The sequence below is a fragment of the Periplaneta americana genome, chromosome 12 (genome assembly GCF_040183065.1).
Source record: "Periplaneta americana isolate PAMFEO1 chromosome 12, P.americana_PAMFEO1_priV1, whole genome shotgun sequence".
Lineage (NCBI taxonomy): Eukaryota > Metazoa > Arthropoda > Insecta > Blattodea > Blattidae > Periplaneta > Periplaneta americana.
Window position 1 is genome coordinate 138882942 of NC_091128.1, and position 27702 is coordinate 138910643.

Consider the following 27702-nt stretch of genomic DNA (forward strand, 5'->3'; position numbering starts at 1 on the left):
CTAATGCCATTTTCCAGAGTGAGGGGTAGGACCCAGTCATAATAGATGCATTGAATATATGTGTGACGGTCGGCAGGATCACATCTATTATTTTATACAGGAGAGTGATATTTATATTGTCTATACCTTGGGCTTCAGATTTCATACATCGCAGCGTCTTCATTACGTCAGTCGGGTTAATGTATTTAAAGAAGAATTTATCCCACACAGGTTGGGGGTAAGATCTGAGAAATTCAAGAGTCTCTTGCTTATGTAATGGTTCAGGTGGAGCAGTGACAAAATGTTCATTTAGACTATTGAGTGACAAGTTGATGTTATCTACCCGAGGCTTTGCTTTTGTTAGACCCAGGTTATTAAGGTTACGCCACAATTCTTTCGCACTGACCGAAGGTAGAATAAGGGAATGTGCATGGCGTAATTTAGCATTTCTTACTGCTTGATTACATTTATTTCTTAAAACTTTGTAAGTATTAAAATCTAATTCGTCCTTGCTCCGTCTGTATTTACGATAAGCAGTGTCTTTGTCTGTCATGAGTAATTTTATGGCATCGCACATCCAAGGCGCAGGGTGTCTACCAACTCGTCTGGTTTTCAAGGGTGCGTGTTTATCGTATAACTGAATTACTAGGTCGTTAAATTTTTCGATTTTGTCGTCAATGTCTGGTAAATTCCACACTTCAGTCCAAGGCAGGCTAAGTGCGTCATTGATTAATTCATCATGCTCAATATGCTTTAAGTCCCGGTATGATGTGATGCGAGGTTTATATTTTGGACAATACAAGGAATATTCTAAAAAGATTATGTCGTGTGCTGAGATACCCGGCGCTGGTAGTTGTCCATTCGTTAATACTAGCTGAGGATTAGTCGTGGCAATAATGTCATTTCGCTGTGAACTCACTCACTCCACTGGAACTACGACACATTTCACTGATTCTATCCTGATTTCACTAACACTTCAAAAACATTTCACTGTTCAAATACTATGCACTGCCACTATAAAATATAAAGCTTCACTGACAGGAACACGTTTCACTTACACAGCACACTTCACTGACACGACATACTTCTTCACTGATACAACACACTTCACTGACACAACATAATTCTTCACTGATACAACACATCAATAACAACATATCATTTACACCCTTTAAATATTGTGTATAATTACCGTCTATTAGTAAGGTCCTTAAGCCTATTTTTAAATACATGCTTCCAGGGAAGTGACAATTTAAATTGATCCTGGCAATTGTCAACACCTCCAACTTGAAGGTGAAACAATGTAGTGGAGTAACAATGTGAGAACTACATGTTAAACTAAATCAGGGCTGGGCATCGGGAGCGGATCCAATCTCTAAACGGGGACGCTTATGATTCATCCGACACTGAATCAACGCTGCGCGGTGTTCGGTGGGGAAGAAAGGGGATGAAGAGAAATCATATGGCTCCCCGTGAAAGAGTAGAATCCGCTCTTGCTGCCCAGCCCTGAACTAAATGTTGGTTACACATGCATGATTACTTGTAAACACATTCTTGCAACTGCATCGACATATCATAAAAATAAATCCTTCAGGTTTTTGTCGTGATTTAGTTGATTTTAACAAAGTTCCGGCAATAAAATATTGAATGTTTGAGATAATTTTCTGTTCATTTCATTCATAGTTTCCTGCCCAAGGACACGTTCTCCACTGCAAATCTAGCATTCTCCAATCTTTTCTCTTTTTCGCCTTCATCTCCACATACGATCCATATATTAATACTTACGACATTAGCGGTATGTACTTAAAACTTTTCCCGCGTAAATAAATTTAACTGATTTGCTGCTTTACTATTCAAAAGTAGTTTGGAATATTGAAGATATCGTAATACTTTATAAAGGGTGTTTCAGAATTCAACTGATGAAATTGACCTGATTATAGAGGGGTTGATACAAGGAACCCAGGTCTCCGACGGAAGAACTAATCAACCAAAAATTAGCCTTCATGGAAGCTGTAAAAATTGCCGGAAAATGAGACAGTACGCCACTGCACTGCTTGTTTCTCCCTCATTTATTTTCGTCACTGTACCTATTTTAGAATGGGATTATCGACGAAGGCTTTGATATAATGGACGACGCGTCAAACCTCAGGCTAAAAAGGTAGAATGTTGGTCTGTCCGTGGTAGCTCTTTTTAATCTCGATATTTTATTGATGAGAAATCAGAATTATTTTTCTAAACCACATAAAATGTATGTTGCCTGAGGTTTTACTGTGCTTACCACTCCTATTTTGTGAATGATTGGTTAGCCGAACTGCCGCGCTCTTGTACAGGGAAATCATTTTATTTTTACTTCAATTGTTATTGTACCTGAGTTTTTGAATGTACTTCACTCCCACCCCTTCTACTAATGAAGTTCCTCCACACAGATCCAAGATCCTTAGCGTAAACAGCACTGAGTTAGCGAGTATAGTACGTTCCAGAAATATGTTCGTGTTTTCCAGTGACGAAAGAGCTTTCAATATTGAATCATATTTTCGCACAGGTACTATCCGTTTGCCTACGTCGCATCCAGATTTCCCCCACCTGCTTCTGTTGGCCACTCTGTAAAAGCTGGGCTGTCTTAGCTCTTTCCTGAAAACATTAATTTCTGTTAGGAATTGGACGTTTACGTAATATTATACAACTGTTTAAAATAACTTAAATAAAAGGGCCTCGTTAAGTAATTAACTGTCACGTGATTTCCTCCCTTTCTACGATCTTGCGGCATAACCACTTGGACGGACAGTAGATAGCATGTCTGAGTAATTTTATCTGTGCGGGTCGGGCAGAAGTGAGATTGACTTTACAGTACGTAAGGTACTCTTTTATAGAGTAGGTACAGAATTATTTCAACATGAGTTACTAGTACGAAGGACGAAACTGACAATTGGAATTAGATGCAGTAATCTATAGTGCGATAATATGCACAAAAGAACTGAAGCCTGTATCGAAATGAACGGCCACCATTTTCAAAAATGTGTTTAAATATTCATATTAAGAGTATTTTTCAATTTAACTTCATTCTCTATATTGTACGCTAATGTGCTGCAGACAGTATAATATACACTGCATAATGAATATGTCCGAATGGATAGCTCAGTTCGTAGTAAAATCACTTATTGTTAATACTGTACTATATTTTGATTAAACAAAAACGTAATGAAAATTATCGAACTCAAAATCGCGATATTTCCTAGTTTACGTAAATGGATGAACTACTTTTCTTCCCTCCTATACCTAGCAGAGTGATTTGTTTGTGTTTTACGCCAGTATCATCGAACTACATTTATGGAAGGGGGTAGCAAACTATATTTCCGGTTCTCTAAAGGTATAGCCAGTTTAATATTAAAAATGTTAGTAAAAATAAAATGATGTCCCTGTAGAAGTACAGCACGTGAACTTAACACGGGCTATTGTATGAATGATATGGGAATTAATGATGGCGAAATGAATCCGAGGTCCAACACAGAAAATTACCCAGCAACTATGCTTCAATTAGTTTAGGAAAAACTTCAAACAAGTAACTTGTCCCAATTAGGATTTGAACCTGGGCCCGCTCGTTTCATGGTCAGACGTGCTAACCATTACTCCACAGCGGTGGACCAATTTTACATTTACTTTATCCGTTTATTTAAAAAAGCAAGATATCATATGAAATGTAAATTCTAATGATTTTATTTAATCTCGTCTTTAAGTTTACGCATTATACCGGGATCACTTTTCTTTTTACTGCATTGGAGAAATATAACATACTGCACGCTGCCTGCTTGAACACCTGCAGAGTTCTTAGGGTACGTACACGTTGGAGCGACGATAAACGATAAAAGAAGCAGCGATGCTATATCAGGGAGAATTGAAGCATGCATCGTGTGCATATTGGAGTAACGATAAAAGCGAAGATACACGATAAAAGCGACGAAAAAGGAAAATTACATTTTCTTCGCTCATGTCGTTCATATGATCTCTGATTAAGATAATATTAATATGTAAAATGACCGGTGGTTATCAATATATCCGAATATTAATCGATTTATTATTATTTCGGCACATTAAATTAATTATTGTAGATATTGGGAAATTGATCAGTTGTGTATTTATTCGTCATATGTTATGTGATCACAAGAACCAATCACAACACAACTAATTTATACTATCTTTGGGATGAGAAACGGGTTTAATTTTGTACGTTTTAAAGTTATATTAACCTTGAACCTAGCAGCTGATATTTCCTATATATATCTTCTTTCATTAAGTGGATGTATAGAATATCTTCTACTGATAAGTCAAAATGTTCTCTTCCCGCGTCCTCGTTGCTACGATATGAACACTTGATTCTTTGATAATACCAAAGAGTCGCTAGGACATTTCTTTTATCCTTTATCGTTGCTCCAACGTGTACGTACCCTAACACATCAGAACAGGCTGTTACAAAAAAGAGTGCTTTCATTCCTCAAACGAGATATAGAAATGCTCATACATTCAGAAATTTAAAATAAATATTATATTCCAGATAGATGATCTGAAGACACTAAGGGCCGTATTCATAGACATTTTTAGCGCGGGCTTCCGGTGGATGATCAGCGTTTTTCGTATTCATAAACCAGTGTTAGCGATAGGATATGATTTGAATTCTGTGCTAGTAACCAGTGGATAGCCGGGACTACCTTAGTACGCTCGTAGCGCGTGCTGCGAAATGTCTATGAATAGCACCCTAATTCGACAATTTAAGCCCAGAAACTTAATCATAAACGAAAGGAAGAAAAATGTTTTGAATAAAATATTTTCTAACGTGAACAGAAAAAAAAAAACTAGTTCGGCCGAGTTTGTGGGGGCAGTGCCCGACCCCATGCCCCTCATAACTCTGCCTATGTCAGTGAATCGTAATTCTGGAAATGTTCGCTGGTCAGTTTGTTCTCTTAGGTGTATTGAAGTTTATGCGAGTGTGATTCTGATTTCAATAAATGTTAAACCAGTGACCGGCATGTTCCGTACTCTATTACGTCATACCACGGAGCCGCCACGCTCTTTGCTCGGCAATCTCTGCATACTGAGCACAGCGAGGAGAGAAGGTTCAACTGAACAGTGGTGGTACGGCGCCTATGCACTGACAGAGCGCGATCCATTCGTCTGAGGTAGTATGGGAACAGCACAATTACAGTACATTTGTACGAAAACAAAACTGTACATCCGTGATAAATCAATGTAACAAAATATTTTGGTTTGTAATCAAATTTAATATACTTATAATAATATGAAATTCATAATACAGCCAGCTGCAGAAGCGTTCGCATTATGTAAATGAGGCTCCGAAACTGCTATAAATATACAAATATAGAAATAAATAATTTAAGTAGTACTACAACACTTTGTCTACTCGGAAACTTGAAAACAGTTCAAGTGTTTATAACAGACATTTTCCTACACAATATACAGATTAAACTATCTAGGCCCTAACTTGGTGAGTAGTATGCAAAGTATATTTCAACTTTTGAAACACACCATCACTTTGTGTTACTACCGTGCCCAAGTTAAATACTTTTTCGAGATCAAACTGTGTTATGGAGTATGGAGGAATGGCGAAGTGTTTGATTTGTGGCAAGCTGTTTCAGCATGTAAAGAAATTCAATATACAATGTCATTATTCTGTACGCCACACAAATGATTATGACAAATATGGGGGAGAATATCGACAAATACTGGTGCAGAAATTGAAAGATAAATTGTTGAGTGAAGCTAGGGAACACACTGTCAGTGAATCAATGGTAAGCTTAAGGCTTAAGATATAGGATTTCACTAGCCATTGCAAAGAACATGCGTTCTTTTAATGACGGGGAATTTGCCAAGAATGTTGCCATCATGACCGCAGAGTAGTTATTCCCTAGCAAAATACAGGAATGTGATTCCATCAATTTATCTCCAAGAACTGTCGTAGCATTGCTGCACTGACGCCACTGCGCTGGTGCGTGATAACAGTAATACGACTCAACTGCTCGCTCTTCCAAGCTCTTGAGGCTTGACTGGCTCTTACGTCATAACTGCAGCATCTGCCGGCCACTGTGTTAAACAGAAAGCTCTAGTTGCGATGATATGGTCATTGTGTAAATTCACATTTAAATCGTCTTGAAAATATGTTCGTTGTAAGGCTCATACATCAAACAACTATAGAATACTTTTTTTTTCGACATAATTAAGTACATACCGCTAATGCACAAGTCCATGAATGATACAATCCAATAAGAAAATGATAATAGATATTGCAGGCATATAGGCCTACAAGTCAAAATTAGAGTACGCGTCTAATTCGAAATTCCTGTGGAGAAGCGAGCGTTGAGTGACTTCCGCAGACTTTGGAATAGACACCGACGCACTTGAACTGCCAACATAGAAAACAAAAAATCACTACCTGTTCAAGAGCGCCACACTCAATCGCTTTCACCTTCATCTTGACGATAATAAAAGCCTAACCTAACCTGCTACTAAAATCCTAAGCTAACCTAACCTAACTTGTCACAGATTCGCCTATACAAGGCATAACAAAAGCCTAAACTATCCTAACCTAACCTGTCACAGGTTCGTATATGCAAAGCATAATAAAAGCCTAACCTAACCTAACCTAACACTAAAATCCTAAACTAACCTAACCTCACCTGTCACAGATTTGCCTGTACAAAGCATAACGAAACCCTTAACTACCGTAACCTAACCTGTCACAGATAAGTACGTAGGACATAATAAGAATTTAAACTAACCAAACCTGTCATAACACTCCATTTTCTTACCTCTACTCTACACACTTTCCTGAGGTATGAAAATGGCTGAATTTCTATCCCACTGGAACATTGCAAACCAGCGTGAAACGTTCAAATTGTCTCGTAAGTTATGTTGGTACGACATGCAAGACGGCTGAAGATGCAAATCCACAATAGGAAAAGAAGTCACTTAACGCTCGTTTAATAATAATAATAATAATAATAATAATAATAATAATAATAATAATAATAATAATAATAATAATTCGTGAAGCGTCTTTGTACTATATTACTTACGACTACACTCCAACTTATTTACATAAATATCACAATAACGCCCAACCGAGAGAATGAAAGTTTCACGCAATTACAGGGGTCCTATGAATCCACTGTCACATTTTTTTGAAAGTATGAGATATTCAATCAAAGCACCATTAATACAATAACTGCGCTTCGACGAACCTCGTACGTTTTCCGAGAAGCGTTTGAGATCATCTGATCGCAATGTTTGCACTATCGCTGAGAATGATGTCACGACTTTGCACCTTTCAAGTCATGTTTGCGCGAACCGGACGAAACCGCCTTCATCACATCCCTGACTACATTGCTGCAATTTCGGTGAGTCATTTTCGTTGTCTTTAGGAAAATAGAAAAGAAAGAAAAAGCTCACACGATGATGTGGCCTTGCGATTTCCAACACTTCATCCAGTTTTGTGCCTGCATCTTCAGTGAACACGGCCACCATGAGCGATAAACGCTGCATACACTGCAAAAAAGCACGTAAGTAGGTCATTGCCATTCCTAGCGTACGTCGCCCACTGAGAACGTTGTTTTGCTTTTAGTTTCTTTATTTGCACGCGCTTTACTAAAACAAGACTAACAACATTGTGTGATTCAGTGTTTAAAACTATTTTGATTTTTTTTTTTTTTATTTTACGATACACAGAAAAAGTAGGTCTATTCTAATGTAGCATAGCGATTTTTAAATTTTACGTAAATAGTTCCAGTAGCCCTGATAATTATTTTTTATGCAACCTTTCTAATACTTATTTTAAAATCATACTGACAGGAAACTTCGAATGCTGTAAAGCACAATTGAAGGACTCAGAAGAAAGATGGTACAAGTGACAAAATCTGAAAAATTGATTTTATACGTTATAAGTACTCTGTGTTATGTGAAAAGCGTAGGAAAAAACTGGTACAGTTGAATATTCGATTGATGCTGCCATATGTTGACCTAAAGTTTGGACTTTCTGGAAAAACAGTGAAATGCTCAGAAAAAACATGGTATAAGAACAGTCTAGTATATACAGTCACGACGCTTGAGTTGTGAGGGTGCTAGGAACAATATACTGTGCCGGTACTATTTCGCATTGTCTGTAATGAGGCGATATTTAGCGATTCTAGTGGTTAGCAACTATCTATGGATGCATATTTACTACGTATTGACCTTCGCGACTATATACTAGACTGTGGTAAAAGTGCATTGTATTCTGCAAATGTTTGTGCCTTGTGTAAGATGGCTATAATCAAGAAGAAAGTGATTTATTGTGATGTATTATCACAATCTACTATATACAGTCACGAAGCTTGAGTTTTGAGGGTGCTAGAAACAATAGACTGTGACGGTACTATTTTGCATTGCCTGTAATGAGGCGATATTAGCGATCCTAGTGGTGAGCAACTATCTAATGTTTGCATATTTACTACGTATTGAGCTTCGCGACTGTATATACTAGACTGTGGTATTATCAACGTTTATGAAAAGCAAGATTTTTTATTCTTTATTACTTATTTAACTGTGTAATAATGTCATGTTTATCTCATAATAAATGGCAACTACTAACAAGCCATTGTGAAGAGTGGAAACATAACTTCATTTCAAGACTCAAACCCATTTTTTCATTCATCTAAATAAATAATGATATATAATATTAAACACGGGCACAAGAAAAAAAGAAGGAGCGATAAAAAAGAAACCAAGAGTCAGAAAGTGATAGGGAAGAAAGTAATGTTAAGAATAAGGGCGCAAGTGTAAGTGGAAATTTAGTATGTGAAAGTGAAAGCGTGGGGGGGAATAAAAGAGGAATAGAAGAAGAAATAAATACAAAGAAAGACAAAGACAGAAATAAGGCAGAGACGAACAGTAAAGAAAGGTCAGAACCTGCGACACTTGAGGATATAGTAGAGATAGTTGATACGTTACAAAAAAAAATGTGGGGATGAGATCAAAAAGTGCAAGTAAAGTGAAACTGGAAAAGATCGAGAAGTATAGGGGAGAGAGAAAGTGTATAAGCAGATGTGTAGAATAAAATATAAGTACAGTATTTATAGGAAGTGAGAATAGTGACATTGGATTAGGTGTAAGAAGAATAGTGAGTAAGTGAAAGTGAGTGCAACTAGGAATGAGTGAAAATAGTGAGAAAGGGTTAAGAGAAGTGAACAAGCGACAGCATAAAATTAGTACTAACATTTGAACGTTGGAACAGTAAATGAATATAAGAGAAAGATAGGAGCAAAGGTCAAAGAATAAATAGGACAAATAATTCAATATGAAAATTTATAGAGATAAGTTGAAATTGAGATTTTAGTGAATAGTAGTTAGAGGAAAAAGGGGGTGGGAAAGGAGTATATAATATTAGATATATTAGGATTAATGAACAAATAGAGAATAGCAAATGAAATGTAGGAGAAATACTGAAGGGGAGTTTGACCAAGTAACAAAAAAGGTACATAGTGTAATTGAGAGTATTTGTACTGCAAATAATGTGTTACTGTAATAATATGTTAATGGTGGCACCGGATACAGAAATGTGAGGTACACCATTACATGTAAAGAAGTGCTGTGACGAAATATATCATATATCATATAATATTGTAAGTATAATAATTACTATAATTAATATAAATATTTCAACAAGAAACCTCTTAAAATCAAGGAACCAAAGTGTAAGAATCTCCAGGAACAGTTGCCTTTCATTCCTCTTGCATATCATACACTTTATACTTCATTTAAACATGATGATGAATCAGTAAAAGTAAAATGCAATGGTAGGGGTAGAGAACGGGATCGTGGAAGTGGATCTAGGGGAGGATGAGGAGAGTCACACTGTCAAAGAACACTGCATCTGACTCATGCATCAATGTGTTTGAAACAGATAGTGACTAATGCATTGTATGTAGTGATTGACATAGTGCAAAGTGTGACTCTGATAGTGTACTACAGAATTTTGAAAAGCAACAGGGATAGGCCTATATTGAACACATGAAAAATTTTCACAAATAGTGCACTTGTACCATTTTTTTTTTTCCTAATTACTCACATTTCAGTTTTATGTATACTACTAATCCTATTAATATTACTCGGACTTAATTTAAATTTTACATGTTAAGATTTTTTATAAACCTTATAAGTGTGTTTGTGGCAAACGTGATACAATTTACACTCAGAATATATGTGTTCTGATTTTTTAATTTCATATTATAATACATTCACATTTTCCCAAAAGTTTTAGAAATGTCACTTGTACCACCTTTTTTTCTGAGTCCTTCAATTCTCTGGTGGATGTTATAAGAGTGTTTTGAGCATTGTTGCTACGGGATTGTGTACACCTACATTGTTATGAAGTTATCACTGATACAATTTCTTCAAAAGGAATTTACTTTTACGATGATTAATTCACTCGGTGAATGAACAACAGTATCAGGGACAATTTTTTGATGCAGGTTTCTCTCGTCATTTGGAACGAGTGCAAATTAGAATTTTCAAATCTTATTTTAGCTATCATAAAATTGTTCCGTTTTTAAATTATAAAGGTTATTGACTATAAAAGTGTGAAATTTCAACCTAATTTTATCATCTCCCATTTCACGGATATTTAAAAATATTACTAAATTATGTATTTGCAACTAAAGAGTTTCAGTTCTGTCGAACGTAGAGACTTGACTCATTTTTTATATTTAATAACTTTGAATGGATTCATCCGAAAAGTACACATGAATTGAAGGATTCAGAACCATAGTGGGCCAAGCGCCATTTACTAAAACCGTAGAAAACAAGGGTTAAAATGAAGTTATTACCATAATTCAATGGAAACATATAGCAAGTAATATATAGTATGCACATTAAAACTAAATGATATGTCAATCTTCATTAAACTATGCTATTCACTTAACTTTACTCCTTGCTTTCTCCGTTTTTAATAAATGGCGCTTGGCCCACTATGGCTCTGAACCCTTCAATTTGTAACAGTTTTGCTCCAAAAATATGATCAATTTATTCGAAACAATAATTATATAAAAATAATAATAATAATTTATTTAACCTGGCAGAGTTAAGGCCATACGGCCTTCTCTAACACTCAACCAGGAGTAAAACTGCGATACAACAAACACTACAAATTTACAAAGTAAAGTACACTATAATTTTACACACAAAACTGAAGAAGATAATCAAAATATAATGTAAACAACAAGTCGGTGAAATCAGACATAATATATCACATATAGAACGAAGGAAAATGCATAATAAAATGTGAGCACTAGGTCAAATTATGTAAAGACTTTGATTTACTGCCTGTTACGGGTTTATTATTGACATTTTGTTTTATAACACAGAAAGTAGTGTTAAGTTAATCATTGTAGATCAGTGGTTTTCAAAGTAGGGTCCGTGGGCTCACGGTGGTCCCCGAAGTTCATTCTGAGGGTCCGTGAATACTCAGGACAGGGAAATTTTTCTACTTTCAGAAGGATTTTCATTTTTTTTAATGTGGCAATAATGTCAGAAACGCATTTGCCATTGTTGGTACAACTTATAAATACTTTTGTCTTGGATTTGAACAGGAAAAATGAGAAATTCAAAATGAGTGACAAGCTGTGTGATTTTTCTTGGTTGTGCAAAGTAGCATACTTGGCGGACATTTCCTTTACGTTGATGGACTTAATTTGGATCTAAAGATAGAAGTGTTGATGGATGGTTTCTAAGTGAGAGCAAAATTGAAGCTTCGATAAAAAAAATGCAGTTATGGGCGAACCGAGTAGGGAAAATGTCCTATGCTTTGTTACCGATACTTCAGGAATTTGAAGGTGATATTGAGTTGATTCTTACCTCTGAATATGATCTTTCCGACGAAGTAAGATATAATTGCATACCTCCTGAAAGATCTGTGAGATGCATTCAGAAATTATTTTCCTGCAGCTTTATTGGCTGATACAGGGACATCATTTTATTTTTACTAACATTTTTAATATTAACCTGGCTATACCTTTGGATCAACGCCGTTTGCTACCTCCTCCCATGACCGGAGTTCGATGATACTGTCGTAAAATACAAACAAATCACTTTACTAGGTACAGGAGGGAAGAAAAGTAGTTCATCCATTTACGTAAAGTAGGAAATATCGCGATTTTGAGTGTGATAATTTTCATTAGGTTTTGTTTAATCAAAATACAGTACCGGTACAGTATTAACAATAGGTGTTTTTACTCACGAACTGAGTTATCCATGCGAACTATTCATTATGCAGTGTATATTATACTATCTACAGCACATTAGCTTACGATATAGAGAATGAAGTTAAAATGAAAAATAATCATAATATGGATATTTAAACACATTTTTCAAAATGTTCATTTCGATACAGGCTTCAGTTCTTTTGTGCCTATTAAAGCACTATAGACTATTGTATCTAATTCCAATTACCAGTTTCGTCCTTCATACTTAGTAATTCATGTTGAAGTAATTCTGTATCCACTCTATAAAAGAGTACCTTACGTACTGTAAATTCAATCTTCACTTCTGCCCGACCCGCACAGATAAAATTACTCAGACATGCTATCTACTGTCCGTCCAAGTGGTTATGTCGCAGGATCGTAGAAAGGAGGGGGGGGGGAATTACGTGATAGTTAATTACTTAACGAGGGCCTTTTATTTAAGTTATTTTGAACAGTTGCATAATATTACGTAGACGTCCAATTAATTCCTAATAGAAATTAATGTTTTCAGAAAAGATCTAAGAAAGCCCAGCCACTAATTTCTTACAGAGGAGCGAGCAGAAGCAGTGGGGGAAATCGGGACGCGACGTAGGCAAACGGACGACAGTACCTGTGCGAAAATATGATTCAATAATGGAAATTTTCGTCACTGGAAAACGCGAACATATTTCTGAAACGTACTATAATCACTAAGTCAGTACTGCGGCCTTGGTTCTGTATGGACGACAGTTGGGTTGGAACTTCGTTAGTAGAAGGGGTGGAAGTGAAGTACATTAAAAAACTCAGGTACAATAAAAGTTAAAGTAAAAATAAAATGATGTTCCTGTATAATATAGTCGCCATGACTTATGAAATGACCCTCGTACAATAAAACTTAATTTATAATTCACGAAAAATGACAGAAATGGAAATGAACAGATTTGAAATTTATGTAAGCATCAAATACTAAAATCGCTATAATTTTCCCCAGTAGTCAGTACAGAGAAATTAAATTCCGATTTTTTATTAACCTGAATCTTTAAGAGATCATCATGTCAGTGAAAGTTTGACTTTTCTTGGCAGACTACGAAAATATTACAACATTTCTTTCAGAAATATAGCCTACATTTTTATTCACAATAAAGTGCAAGTAACATTGTCGATAAAAGAATAACAACTGTACAAAACACTTTTTATGTGTTTATGCGTTTTGGACACTGAAGTGAGAACGTTGCCAGTAAGAGATTTCACATGCCTCCTATACTTGTTCTACTGGCTACGCCCTACTCTGAGTGGCGTACCGTTTCATTTCAGTCAACCACTTCCTTGTTTAGATCCTCGAATCAGCGTGGCTTCACATATCACTTGTTTTGCGAGTAGGCACAGATTTTACTCCTACATATACGTTTATAGTAAGCGATTTGAGAATTAAAACATAAATGCTTCAACATTTAGGGACTCCTTCCTGTATGTCATATGTCTTAAGGGAGAACTCATTGGTGCCTGTCATATAAATAGGAATCTTCTGTTAGTCATCTACTAAGAAAGGTAACCGGAATTTTTTGGCCAAGGATATGACATAATTGACTATTTCCGAGTACGTGACATCCTATTTCATTCATCTGTTTCCCTCTGAATAAGAGATTACGGGATTGGGAATTTCGAAATAATAAGTTTCCGTCATAACATATTTAATATTAAAATAGTTATACTTACATCTCATAATGGTGATGCGTTGATGATGATGATGATGATGATGATGATGATGATGATGATGATGATGATGATGATGATGATGATGATCCGTATAGGATTGAGCCCTTCCATGGGAGTCATATTAATAAGCTTGACACATCACGAAGCTCCAAAGCGACTCCATTACACCAAATACTCTACAATGATCGTTATAGAGTATTTGATTACACCTAGTTTTATTGTAACCCAATGAAAATTACGGTATTGTAATGATGGCAAAATAATCCCGAGGATCAATTGCTTAACCCTTTCCATCCCAAATTAAATTGAAAAAATATATAACTTATATATATATTTTTTGACATGAAGGAGAAACGCTGCCTGAGAGTGTTTTGTTTCGGGATTTCAGGGGTGCCAGCTATCTTAAAAATAACTAAGAATATGGCTATGATAACATATGGAGTCATTTGGCATTTTACATGCATTCTCAGAGCAGGTAAAGTGTATGATGTCATATGGAATCATTTGGCTGGAAAGGGTTAAAAGTTGTTGACAGTTTTCCTTGAATGCATTTGGAAAAGTCCCCGGAAACTTGTTCCAAGCGGTATTTGAATCCCAGCCGACCTTGGTGGCGCAAGCGGTAGAGGCACATGTCTCTATCGCTTGGTCCGAAGGGTTGTGGATTCGAGTCCCGCCTCGGGCATGGGCGTTGTGCACGTATTAGTTTAAGAAAAACGGAAAGCAGAATAAGAGAAAGGAAATAAAACTTTAGGAAAAGGGCCTGTGGCCGGTATAAAAAGAAAATATAAAAATTTGGTAGCGAACACGTCACTGGGTGGGGTGGGGGAATCTTTGACTACTAGTTTTGTACTACTGCACATTGTATAGCTTTTACGGAAAATTCTAAATAGCATTCTATAAGTCAGTTTTGTGAGCATTAGACCGAGAAAATTTATGCACTAAAAAAATAGAACATATCGTCGTCGTTCCTGCAATAACTCCTATGTGACATATTTATTTTATCGATTTTAAGGTGTTTGCTCTATTAAATAGCTTAAATAGTGATACAGAAAATAATAAAATCTCCTATATGTAATTATATTTCTTTGTTTCGAAAATGTAAGAATTCACAGTCCCCTATGTACGGCTGCCATAGGATGAATAAATGTGTTTTTTCTTCCTACTGAAAAATTTTATATTTTGCACATTGGAGTTATTGCAGGAACAACGACGATATGCATAAACTATGCAGTAAGAACTATTGAAATATGCGCTGAAAATTTAAGTATATGCAGTAAAAAATACACATGAGATTTAATTAGTTTAATAATAACATGGTATATGAAAATAATGTAAAATAATAACTGTCATCAAGTCATCACTTTTATTAAATCCATTTTGTTTGTTTTTCTTTTTTTAATGTAAACTGCTATTTTACATAACCTTGCGTCAAATGAACTGTGCGGAGTTACTAACAAAATATGTACTTTCTCTTTGCAAATTCACAAGTCTTCCATCATTTTAATACCCCTGCGGCGGTTGAGTGGTCAGATCTCCGGCCTGTCACGCAAGCGGCCAGGGTTCGAGTCCCGGTCAGGTCTGGGATTTTTCATTGAAAAAATGGGTGTGGATTTGGGAATGCGCCTAGCTTGGGGATTAGCGCAATAGGTCGTAACAGGTCGCAGTGCTAGGCCATAGAACCCCCCTTCCGTAAATTACATTTCATTCCATTCTATCATTTTAATACAATTACACCAAAGTGATTGTAAGTTTAAGAAAAGGAAGCTTTAAAATCTCAGTGTGCTCTACCAGTATAATAGACCCTAATATTGCTCTGTGGAGTGAGAAGGAGTTATTCGAACTGCAAACAGCTAACCTTTTGTAAGTAACGGCTGTCTTTTTTTTTTCTATAATAAATTGTTCGTAAGGTGGATGTGAAAGTCGTCTTACGTAGAACTTTAGGCCTGTATAATTTTTCTCATGGAAACTTTGACAGATGGAGTACAGTTTGATATCCATTCTCTACAACAGTCATGTCAAAAGATGCCCATAGGCGCAAGAGCGCGCTTTAGAGCTTAAGAGAACCTGAGCGCTTTACAGCAAAAAGGAAAGAGACAGACGAAAGAGGTGGTATATGCCGCTTGGTCGAGCTATATACAGGGATGGCCAGCACTGATTCAATGGATAAAGGGAAGAAAACTTATTAAAACAGTATCCATGTTAATTTTTAGATTTGTCTGAGAAGTATAAGTGCATTATAAGAATGTAAGTTTTAATTTTAATGCTCATCTTTCACAAGTATGCTCTTTTATTCAAAAGGAATATTTTATAGCTTTTTTTTTACAGAAAAGTGAAATTTTTCAGATATGTTTATTTAGTAGCCTTGCAGGTACTGAAACAGTGTTTTCGTAAATCTAATAGCCTATATCTTAAATACGTATTACTGAAGATAATGTATTGAAAATTTTGAAAATATTTCCATGGAAGATGTTTGTAAGGAAATGAATTGACAAAGCAACTATTGTGACATCATAAACAAAAAATATGTGCCCATGTGTTGTAAAAACGTCAGCTCTATAGCTCCAGTAGATTTCGAGAAAATAATTTAATATTCTGATGATTGGAATTTGCGCACCAGTATCACCTTAAAAGCATAATGCGATAAGAGTTTTGTTATGGAATATTAGTTACACTTAAAACATATAACTAGGTAACTTTTCTTTGTACTATAATATTGTTTTGATTAGTTTATTGATTACTTATAAGGCTAAAGATACCACCATATCAATTCCAATTTATCATGTCATACTCAATCTCTTTCTTTGGGATATCACTTTCTTTATGAATGATGTGTTTCATTCACTTAGTACAGTATAGTTGTTCTACTATGGAATTTATGTGAATATTTCTTCTTAACTCTTTATTATGTTATTAACATTTAAAACACAACTGCAATATTAAGAAATTGGTGCTAGTACTATTGTTTTACAGATAATATAGATAATATCGAAAATAAATACGCCATATAAAAATGACATAAAATTTCACTTTCCGTTTGAAGTTTGCACACCACTGTTTTTTTTTAATCCAATAGGCTGTTTATTCATATACTGTACATAATCTTTCCTCCTTCCATACCTTGATGCCCGCGCACGACGTCAAGGTCAGAAAAATGCGACCGCTTTGACATCACTGCTCTACAACAACGGTTTATGCCCCAAGATGTTCCTGCAAGTGACATCAAGTTTGAATTAATAAAGCTGATTTTGTGACATTCTTCTTGAGTCAGTCCTTCTCTTGTAGGAGGTGGATTGGGTAAAGAAGCCCCATAGGTTGGCCTCACAGATACTGTCTTATGCATGTGGTACGTGGGTGGAAAATGTACGAGTGTGAGCACGGCCAGTTGTTAAAACTGCGAAGCGAGAAAAGAACTGGAATATATATGTTGCGCTAAAAATTGGTACACACTGGAACATTTTAGGTAGTGTACATCTTGAAGTGTTCCTTAGATAAACACAGTTTATTTCAGCGTCTTGCTATGTTTGTGAGACTCACAATCTTGAAACCATGCTATGTTTTCCGAACAACCCTATAATTCATTCCCAGTAATGCTACCCACACACATACAAATTGATTTGCAATTCAAATGTAGAATGCAGTCGCTGGAACGTGACTTTGTTCTTTTCTTATTTGAAATTCTTTCCGTATTAAAATGTGTCAAACATTTCTCTAACTCGCATATGGGCTATTCCATAAGAAATCGATCAGTAAAAAACCTCGCATTTTTTTATACTCTAATTTTTTCCCTATTTATACAAGGTGCTGATGAGAGTGCATTTTCAAAAATATACTATTGAAAGTCAAACGGTTTTCGTATTATTGAGCGACAAATTTAGCGTATTTTATAAAAACTAGCCTCTTTCAGCGCTCAGAACTCTGGAACCATTTACTGCAGAACATTGAACGGGAGCTCATTTTGAAGCTGACATTTGGTAGGTTATGTTAAGAAGTAATCCTTATTTTTATTTTACACAGAGAGACGATAATCTGATTTTACTTACTTTTAGGCTTTTTGCTTATTTGTAAAAATGTAAAAAAATATTGAGAAAAAACCTTGCATTATTAAGAGGGATTCGGCATTGTTTGCTTAGTGGTATGACAATAAGTTTCGAGGGTATTAAATAGATTATTGTCACACGCCTGGACTTGAACGACGCAGTATCGCATGCACTGGCCGAGAGCTGAAGATAAGCGGGCGATGGGCGTCATTTTACTCCTGTGTTTATGAAAACTTGTGATATAGCTAGCCCAGCTATGCGCTACTAGACGAAACATCAAATGTTTGTCTCCTGGCCTTGCTTGTCTCGGGCTAGCTCCCGTCTCACAGTCAGCTGGTTAGTTCACGCGCTTACTATTTATTTTCTTTATTTGATATTTTCAATACTTTCTTATCAACATACCATCAGTAAAAAATATGTTTTTATTTGTGCTTTCAATGTGGAATCTAACTATAGCTATATTTTTAAAATATTTTTTTCTAAGCAAAGGCGTCTTAATGAGGAAAAATCTAAATTTCTCCATTTCCATAAAAAGTAAGAAAATCTGTTTATATGTCAATATAAACTTTAATTTCTCACCATCAAAATAAACCATGATTTTGATCATTGGGTAAAAGGGTTTCGGAGCTACAACAGTTTAAAATTGCTAATTTTATGAAAATAAGATAAATTTAAATATTTTAAATTTAAACACTATGAAGTTCTGATGCTTCAAACTTTGCACAAAGCATTGTATCACAGTTCTCTACGTACAAAAAAAGTTTCATTGTATTTAGAAATTGTAAGGTCTCCATTTTCGGTCGATTTGAGATGGAATAGCTCATATATAGCCTATGCCTTGTTACCTTAGATTAGACCAAATGGACACTTCATAACGAAATAATGTTTTATGGATTAAAATGTGTAAAACTCTTCACTTTCTTACGAGAGTGCATTGTAATACTGAATAAATATATATTTCGCAGTTATCACCATAGATAGGAAGTTCGTACCAAAACAGTAGATATCAGTTGAGTACAGCGAGAAGTATAGATGTTACCCGCGCCTAGCCCTGTTTCCGCTCGCTACAGACGATACGCAGTTCACAAACGCTTAGGTCTACTATCATTCTGTGCAGCTGTTGTGAATAGTTCGAAGAATATTGTTAATGTATATTAATATTTTGTTCTGAACCAAGTGAGCTATTCTGTTATTAGTGTATTATTTATGTAATATTAATATTATGCATGATTCCAAAAAAAGTAAACTCATCTGTTATTAAATAATTATGCAAACAGGAGTGCTTAACACGTTTATTTTTTCCGGATTATTCTTTGTTAAATGTTGACATCTCGTGCTGCTATGCATTCGGTTGCTTTACAGTCAAAGTTCAACATAGGAATTACGATACGAACTTCCTAGCTGTCATTACAATAGAAATGAAAAATTTTCTTGAAAACGATGATAAGTTTAATATTATGTGCCACATACAAGATACACTATTAGATTCAAAAAGTAGTTGTTCACCTGAAGGCCTGATGATGGTAAGACATACTGTATCATATTTCAGATTTGCTCCAGTAACTTAACGTCTTGTGTCGTAGAATGAACATTTCCAGAGTACAAATATTGTTTTTATTTTTTCTGAACATAAAAGGAGTACTTCTTTTGATAAAATGAAAATATTTGTTATTTATTATAATGAGACTAGAGTCATAATTCTATATTTTGTATGTTATTTTTATATGTATGGATAAATTATTTTAGACTAGCTGTACCCGTGCGCTCCGCTGCACTTATTAGAAATGAATATAAAGTAATTACATAATTAAAGTAGAACATTGCGTCCAGGGAACATTCGTGTTTGATAAAAGAATAAATCGTTTAATATGCTACTTAATTTAAATTGTATTTAAATAATTAAAATGCTATCATTTTGGTCCAGAGACCACTCATTTGGTGCAAATATAATTCGTTTAACATTTTTCTAAATTAGTCTTGAATGCATCCTTTAATAAATCACTCCAAATTAATAGAGTTGATTGTGTACGAAGATCATTTTTATGTTAACCTTACTGTGCATCTTTTTTTTTTTTTGTTAAGTTTTTTTATTCACGCCTTAACATCTGTGGTCATATCACGTGTTTAGAATGTGTGGGTATATCAGCAGGCCGTTTTTACTCTTGTTGAGTTCCTATTTCTATTGTGTGTTGTAGATGGCTTGTGTTCATGTAATTGATTATAGACTTTGATTAATGTTTTTGGTATTGGTAATTGAGGCGGTAATGAATAATGGCATGTATCTTTCCAATCCGTCATTTGCCTTTATGACTAAAGGAAATCATGAAAAACCTTAGTCAGATTGGTCGGCCGGGACCCCCGAATGCGTGTCTCAAATGCTACCGTCTGAGCCAACTCGCTCGGTTGTATATCATTGTTTATGCAAATAAAAAAAATGAGGTACCCTACATAAATATTATTTTAAGAAACACAGGAAACGAATATGGGTAAATTATGAGCGCAGGAACGCCATTTCATGACGCCTTTTAAAATAACTCAGCTCCAGTGATTTCTATGGTAAAATGAGTGTATAAAATTAGAGTATTTTATGTGGACCAAATAAAGTTGCAATAATCAAGTTAAACAATATTTCGACAGAATATCAAGTTTTCTGTACGTACAGGTTTCTTTTCATCTTACCTCAGTCCTCATTTGTAGCATTACATCCATCTAGAGAAACTACAAATTTCAAATAGTGAAGGTTAATTAGCTTCTGAGATTACTTCATACAAACACTCAAAATATTCTCTGTATATTAATATTGGTAAACGTCAAGGCTGCCTTAAATAGACGCAGTCATTTGTTTTGATTTCATTGCAGCCATCGTCGTCGTTCCTGCAATAACTCCTATGTCACATATCGATTTTCAGATTTTTGCTCTATTAAATAACTTAAATAGTGATGCAGCAAATAATACAATCTACTATATATAACTTAATTATATTTCTTTCTTTCGAAAATGTAAGAATTCACGATCTCCTATGCACTACCTCCACAGAATGAATGAATTTGTTTTTCTTCCTACTAAAAAATTTAACATTTTGAACATAGAAGTTACGGAACAACGACATTATAATCTGAGGCGGCGGTGGAAATGTATTGTATTGTTATTTTAAAACTCTTGTATATCCTTAAATATCAGTCCTATCAAAATTTTTCCTGGAATAAAACTTATTGGAAATCATTTTTAAAGAAACGTTTGCTATGTGATATTTTTCACAAAAATCAATAATAAGCGTGATATTTCGGTTTATTTAATTCAGGTCCTCTTATAACCCCCCTTTTAAATAAAGTATTTTGAATGCTGTATAGCCTAAAATCTAAGTTACAACGAACTTAATTTATATTCCAATTTTCATCGAAATCCGTTCAACCATTGTCGCGTGAAAAGGTAACAAACATCCAGACAGACAGACTTAAATATCGGTCCTATCAAAATTTTGCCTGGGATAAAACTTATCGGAAATCATTTTTAAAGAAACTTTTGTTACGTAACATTTAAAAAAAATCAATAATAAGCGAGATATTTCGGTTTATTTAATTCAGGCCCCCTTATAACCCCCCTTTTAAATAAAGTATTTTTAATGCCATATAGCCTAAAATCTAAGTTACAACAAACTTAATTTATGTTCCAATCTTCATCGAAATCCGTTCAGCCATTATCGCGTGAAAAGGTAACAAACATCCAGACACACAGACAGACAGACAGACATACAAACAAAAATGTCAAAAAAGCGATTTTCGGTTTCAGGATGATTAATTACGCATGTTAACACCAATTATTTTTGGAAAAGCGAAAATTACCACACAAATTTCGCTTACAGATTTATTATTAGTATAGACTGGGAGTTACGAAGTTTATAATTACAAATTATTGTTTTTTATGTTATTCGTTTATTATTTTCTTGTTCTAAGGCTGTGGGCGATTGGAGTACATGTTTGGTTACCATCCGGCTGTACTACATGTTTGTCGTTCTGGTTTACTGACATTGAGAGCTGCGCTATTAAACTTTTCATTCGGTAGAAATATAGTCCAAGCTCACACAACTTAACAGTTTCGGTACCAAGTTCCTAGCTCTGGTTATAAATAAGGAGTTGCGTATGGTAGCTTATATGATCATAAATGTACACTATGTAATGTATTTCACTTTAATACTTAATAAACTTGAAACGTTACACATACAAATACATTATGTAGGCCTACACTTATTCAACGCCAACTTGGGAACCGAGGTGCCTCTGTATATTTTAATATTCTGTATTATTGAGTGAAGAATGATACATTGTAAAGCTTATGTATAAAATATCTCTGCTGGAGAAACTTCTTATGTGTATAATTACAGCTATAACCGAAAACATCTTGAAGCAAAAATTTAAGCTTGAAGATATCTAAGTTAACATACGGAATGAAATTTGGACAAACGATTAGAGTTTACATCAACCTATGACACTTGCAGTAGGCAAGGTCGCAGTTGGGGGTTTTCTCGGGGTTCTCCCGTTTCCCCATATTAGGCATCTACTTCATTTCGTCATCATTTCCAATAGTATAATTGTAAATTTAATATTAATTGTAATTTTATTTTTAATTGTAATTGTAAATTTAATACTAATTGTAATTTTATTGTTCATATTATAGTTGAAATCTCCTGATAGAGGAGCAGAGAAGGACTGACGGCCTTATCTCTACCAGGTTAAATAAATAAATACTACTACTAAATAACTACTACTACTAACATTGAAACTTGCAACATTTGAGAAGGAATTTCCTTTATTATTAGCACTATGCGACATTCAGAACAAAGAATGCAAGTAGTCTTTTGCAACAGCTGATGACGTCAAGATAACAGAGCTAGCTTTGATTACTCATTTACTGCATGCTAGTCTAGACGTCTAGGCCTATTGTGTTCAAGGTAATCACACGTATGTAGCCTACTGTACAGGCGCGATATACTTCCATGGGTACATTTGTACTTCAGATGGCTTCTCATTAACGGAGCCAAGATGCTATAACGACATGTTTACAGCATTTATTTGCGGGAGTACTTGTTAACCTATGCAGTGAAAATAAGTGAAGGGTACAATGCACGCTGATGCTGAGCCACAAATTTGTCGAAACCGAGATTTTATTCAAATCAAGCTTTCAGGTATAACTCCCTGTGAAGTTGATTTGAATAATTTCGAGGGAAAAATTGTTCCGGGGCCGGGTATCGAACCCGGGACCTTTGGTTAAACGTATCAACGCTCTACCAACTGAGCTACCCGGGATACCCGGCCCCGGAACAATTTTTCCCTCGAAATTATTCAAATCAACTTCACAGGGAGTTATACCTGAAAGCTTGATTTGCATAATATACGTCACTGTTCGTTAACAGAAAACCACAATTTAAGTCACACAGAGTTAGTGTGCACTCAACGTTGGTTGCTTGACGGTTGTCAGCCCACTTTGAGGTCTGTGGATATAGAGAAAAATTGGATCGGTGTCGGGTAGAGTTCCCGGGTAGCTCAGTTGGTAGAGCATTGGTACGTTCAACCAAAGGTCCCGGGTTCGATACCCGGCCCCGGAACAATTTTTCCCTCGAAATTATTCGAGATTTTATTGTAACTTACAACGAAGACTCACCAAGTGATAACAGATTTTCACAACGATTTTTATTCCATACGTTCCATTTGAAAGAAGAACCCGTCCCATAAATTTCTACATCCGGAGAAAGCCTGGTTTTCGAGATATGATTTTTTTTTTCAAATTCTTCAGTCCAGAGCTATAACAGTTAACGCAAACAGTGCTATGTGCTAGACATATCAGTCAATAAATCCCATCAAGCTGTATATAGTACTAAAAAAAAAGTCCACACCTGTGGAGTAACGGTCAGCGTGTCTGGCCGTGAAACCAAGTGGCCCGAGTTCGAATCCCGGTCAGGGCAACTTACCTGGTTGAGGTTTTTTCCGGAGTTTTCCCTCAACCTAATACGAGAAAATGCTGGGCAACTTTCGGTGCTGGACCCCGGACTCATTTCACCGGCATTATCACCTTCATTTCATTCAGACGCTAAATAACCTGAGATGTTGATGCAGCGTCATAAAATAACCCAATAAAATAAAATAAAACTATAAAAATCTCCTTAAATAATATAAGTTATGAAAATGACATACCAGATACATAATATTCATGAAATTGACTATAGAATGGTCTATGAAGAAATGGTAAGGACATGTAAGCATACATGAAATTACTCACTGTACTGATCATAGTAGTGGAAATCGTTGTAAAAATTTTCAAAACAGAGTGGAACTTTGCACCACGAAAATTTCATAAAAATAAGTTTCTCACAGTCGGCTTTAGAGTAGTACATCAACGTGAAAACAGAATTCTACAGCAGTGACGAATTTACCAAGTTTGTTGTCAAGATACCCGACTTTATGCCAGCCATATTTAAGGGGTTGGGTACAGCTTACAGCAGTAATATTTTGGAAATTTTCAACATTTTTTTTCCCTTCATTACTGTATCTTGTAAAATAATGAAAATTGGTTCGTGTAAAACACTGTCCTTCTGCTATATGAAAAAATATTTTTACGATTAAAAAAATTATTTACATTTTTTTTTTTTCAAAATTCATTTCACTGTGTAGTGATGAAGCGTTTCCCACATAACTAAAAAACTATCCAACATTCTGTGATAAAATTTTTGTGTGTATTTATGCATGTCATATCTATAATATGATGCAAGATCACTTCTCTAACTTCGTTAGATTGTTTGATAAAAAATAAATTCATTTTTAAAAAATGGTCAAATATCAGTATTTTCTTCTAGCACAAAATAAAAAAATATATATTTATTAAGGAATGTAGTTGAAAGAACATGATTTTGTAAATATGCATTTCAGTAATAAAATAAAAGAGAGAGAACATGAAAAAGTTAACAAGGTTATGAGTTATGAGGGAAACGCTTCATCACTGCACAGTGAACTGCCACCGTTTTGAATTTAAAAAAAAATATATATATATTTTTTTTAATCGTTAAAATATTTTTTTCATGTAGTAGAAGGACAGTGTTTTACACATAGCAATTTTTCATTTTTGTACAAGATACAGTAATGGAGGAAAAAAATGTTGAATATTTCCAAAAATTTTACTGCTCTAAGCTGTACCTAAACCCTTAAACATACGAGTATTTATATAACTAAGAGATGAAAGACGATTATGCGTTATGGACAAAACACCACCAGAGAACTTCCAAATTAAATTCTTTCAAGGCCTAAAGCAACAAACGTCATGAGGCTGAACAATCGCAGTTGTGTGCTTTGGAATCGTTAACACTTCCACCGTTTTACCACAGTATAAGAAGACTGTGGTTTTACCTTCTGGAGTTATTCTTTTTATAGCCTATGTACCTCGGTAACTGGTCCAGAAGTTTACCAAAAGAATGCTATGATCACTGATAAATGAAAAGTATACTTCTTGAAACCATTTGAAGAGGTGAATTTGCATAAGCTTTTCTAATGTTGATGACAATGCATAAACATTTCGGGGCTTAAACATTTTCTTTTTCACGATGAAAATTGAGATATGAGACATATGAGTGTCAACCGATTATTTCTGCTTCATTACCATCCATATGGCAAAAGATCTCTAGGCCGTCCAAAGAAGAGATGGGCTGAAAATTCTAGTTTGAGACCATAACAGGCCACTTGGCCTAATACTTGTTAGGAAGATGATGATGATGATGATGATGATGATGATGATGATGATGATGATGATGATATCTCGAAGGCTAGGCCTTCTCTGGACGTAGGAATTTATAGGGACATTTATTATTTCAAATGGAAAATATGGGGGGAAAATCGTTGTGAAAATTCATTTTCACTTGGTGAGCTTTTCTTGTTAATGGAGAATATAAATATTCTGACATACAATGCTTTGACACCGACTCGTGGGTACCCCTCCGAGATTCGAGTAACCAACGGATATATTTATTCGATGCTCAGCACCTATTGGATTTCTTCCTCTTCTGCTTCATGAAATTGGGCCTTACTGTTAGACCTGTTTTCACGTCAAGAGATAAAATCTTTCCAATTTTTAATGGACGGCCATTATTTCTTTATGCCTTTGGTTGATTGTATAATGGAAAGTTAGGTATTCTTTCATCTGACATTCTTTGTATGTATCTGCACCAGTTCCAGCATGTCGCCTTGAGTACTTCAGGGAGAGCGAGCTGAAGCATCACTCACCCAGTGCAAGAGCGCTGATCCCTTGTCTAGCGAGGACAACGACGCCCCCATCTCACCACTCACTCTTTCTGTGCTGTTAACTTCTTCGGAAACTCTGTCCTACTGCTGTTCAATAGTGTGACATTTCTTCCCCTCACCTACCAGCTATTAGATTGCGTCCATTTTCAGCTTTTTTCCTTCATAATTCTCTCATGTTCCTTCAAACTGAGCGATGAAAATTGGACTGAGACAAATGACCTTCAGACTTGGAGCTCACATAGACACCTCTCAGCCCCAACTTCTCTCGCAAGGACGCGCGATCGCGTTCCTTTTAATTGTTTCTCCTCCTATTTACCCTTCTTTCATTGTCGTCATTATTTCACACGTCAGTATTGAAAATATTGGGTTATGTGTATGTGCATGAAACACAGATAAAATAGACTACAGTGCTAAAAAAAAGTACATATGAATCGGTTTTTTGAGAAACCCCTTAATTCACGGAATACAAAGTTTTGGGAAAACACAAAAAAAAAACTGTTTAAAAGAAATGCATGAGTTAAGAATTGAAATATTTGAAGTGGGAAAAGTTGATAAAAAACATAACGAATATTTCTCTATGCAAGAGAATATTTTTTTTTTAAATATTCATGTTTGAAAATGTTTGAACTATGGGGTTTCTCAAAATCCGGTGAAGATTTAACAAAACAATATCTTTATTTAATGAAATAATTGAAAATTTGGTTAAAAGATAATACGAATTTGATTCTCAAAACCAGTATTTAAAAGCTGACTTCATAATTTTTGCTTCACTTGAACAAATTTTTCTCTAACCTATATGAAATGTCACTAAGGACATAAATAATCCAATTCTGCATGAAATAATCAAATACAATAACACATTACACACAAGACAACACTATTCTAACAAATCCAAAATTCAGACACAAAATAATTAATTTACCAAATACAACAGCTTAGGCTATAGTTTTGTTCAGTCTGTGTCAGCCCTGATTGGGTCTTCTCCACGAAACCTAATTTTCAAGCGCACATGTCACAACAGAAATACCGTTTGACTTGTGATATTTTTCTACAAAATGGTATGCTGTGATTATCCCTATAGAACAGGAATTAGCAATAAACTCAATTTTTGTTAACATTTTATTTATAGGGTTTCTAAGAAAACCGATTAATATATTATATTATTATTTTCAATCGAATAGGCCTATGAATGTTTCACATAATCGTTGGAATTTCCTTAAATCTCCTGCCATTTTAATGAAATATTTTAAAAGAGGGCCATGTATTGTGGGTCCCTATCACCACGGCATGGCGCGTCCTCAGGTTGTGGATAGAGGAGACGGCCTCCAGATATGGAGGATAGCTGCGAATATATTGAATAAGCAGTCGTGGACAGCCGATAAGGGGTGGTCCTCCAGCATGGGGGTTGGGCGAAGGGCTAACAACCC

At 35.2% G+C, this 27702-nt stretch overlaps 1 protein-coding gene across 5 annotated transcripts in view; it reads left to right on the plus strand.

Moving 5' to 3' along the window:
- The first annotated feature begins 7443 nt into the window (after positions 1 to 7443).
- Ask1 (apoptotic signal-regulating kinase 1) overlaps positions 7444 to 27702 on the plus strand; it is a 155014-nt gene continuing 134755 nt past the window's right edge. For 4 of the 5 annotated variants that reach the window (XR_011335326.1, XM_069842136.1, XM_069842141.1 and 1 more), the window contains exon 1: positions 7445 to 7547. Coding sequence is in view for 4 of the 5 variants with exons in the window: in XM_069842136.1 (XP_069698237.1) it covers positions 7511 to 7547 (37 nt within the window). In the remaining variant the exon portion in view is untranslated. Of the gene's footprint in view, positions 7548 to 27702 lie in introns of all 5 variants that reach the window. The other variant, XM_069842139.1, reaches the window with a different exon arrangement.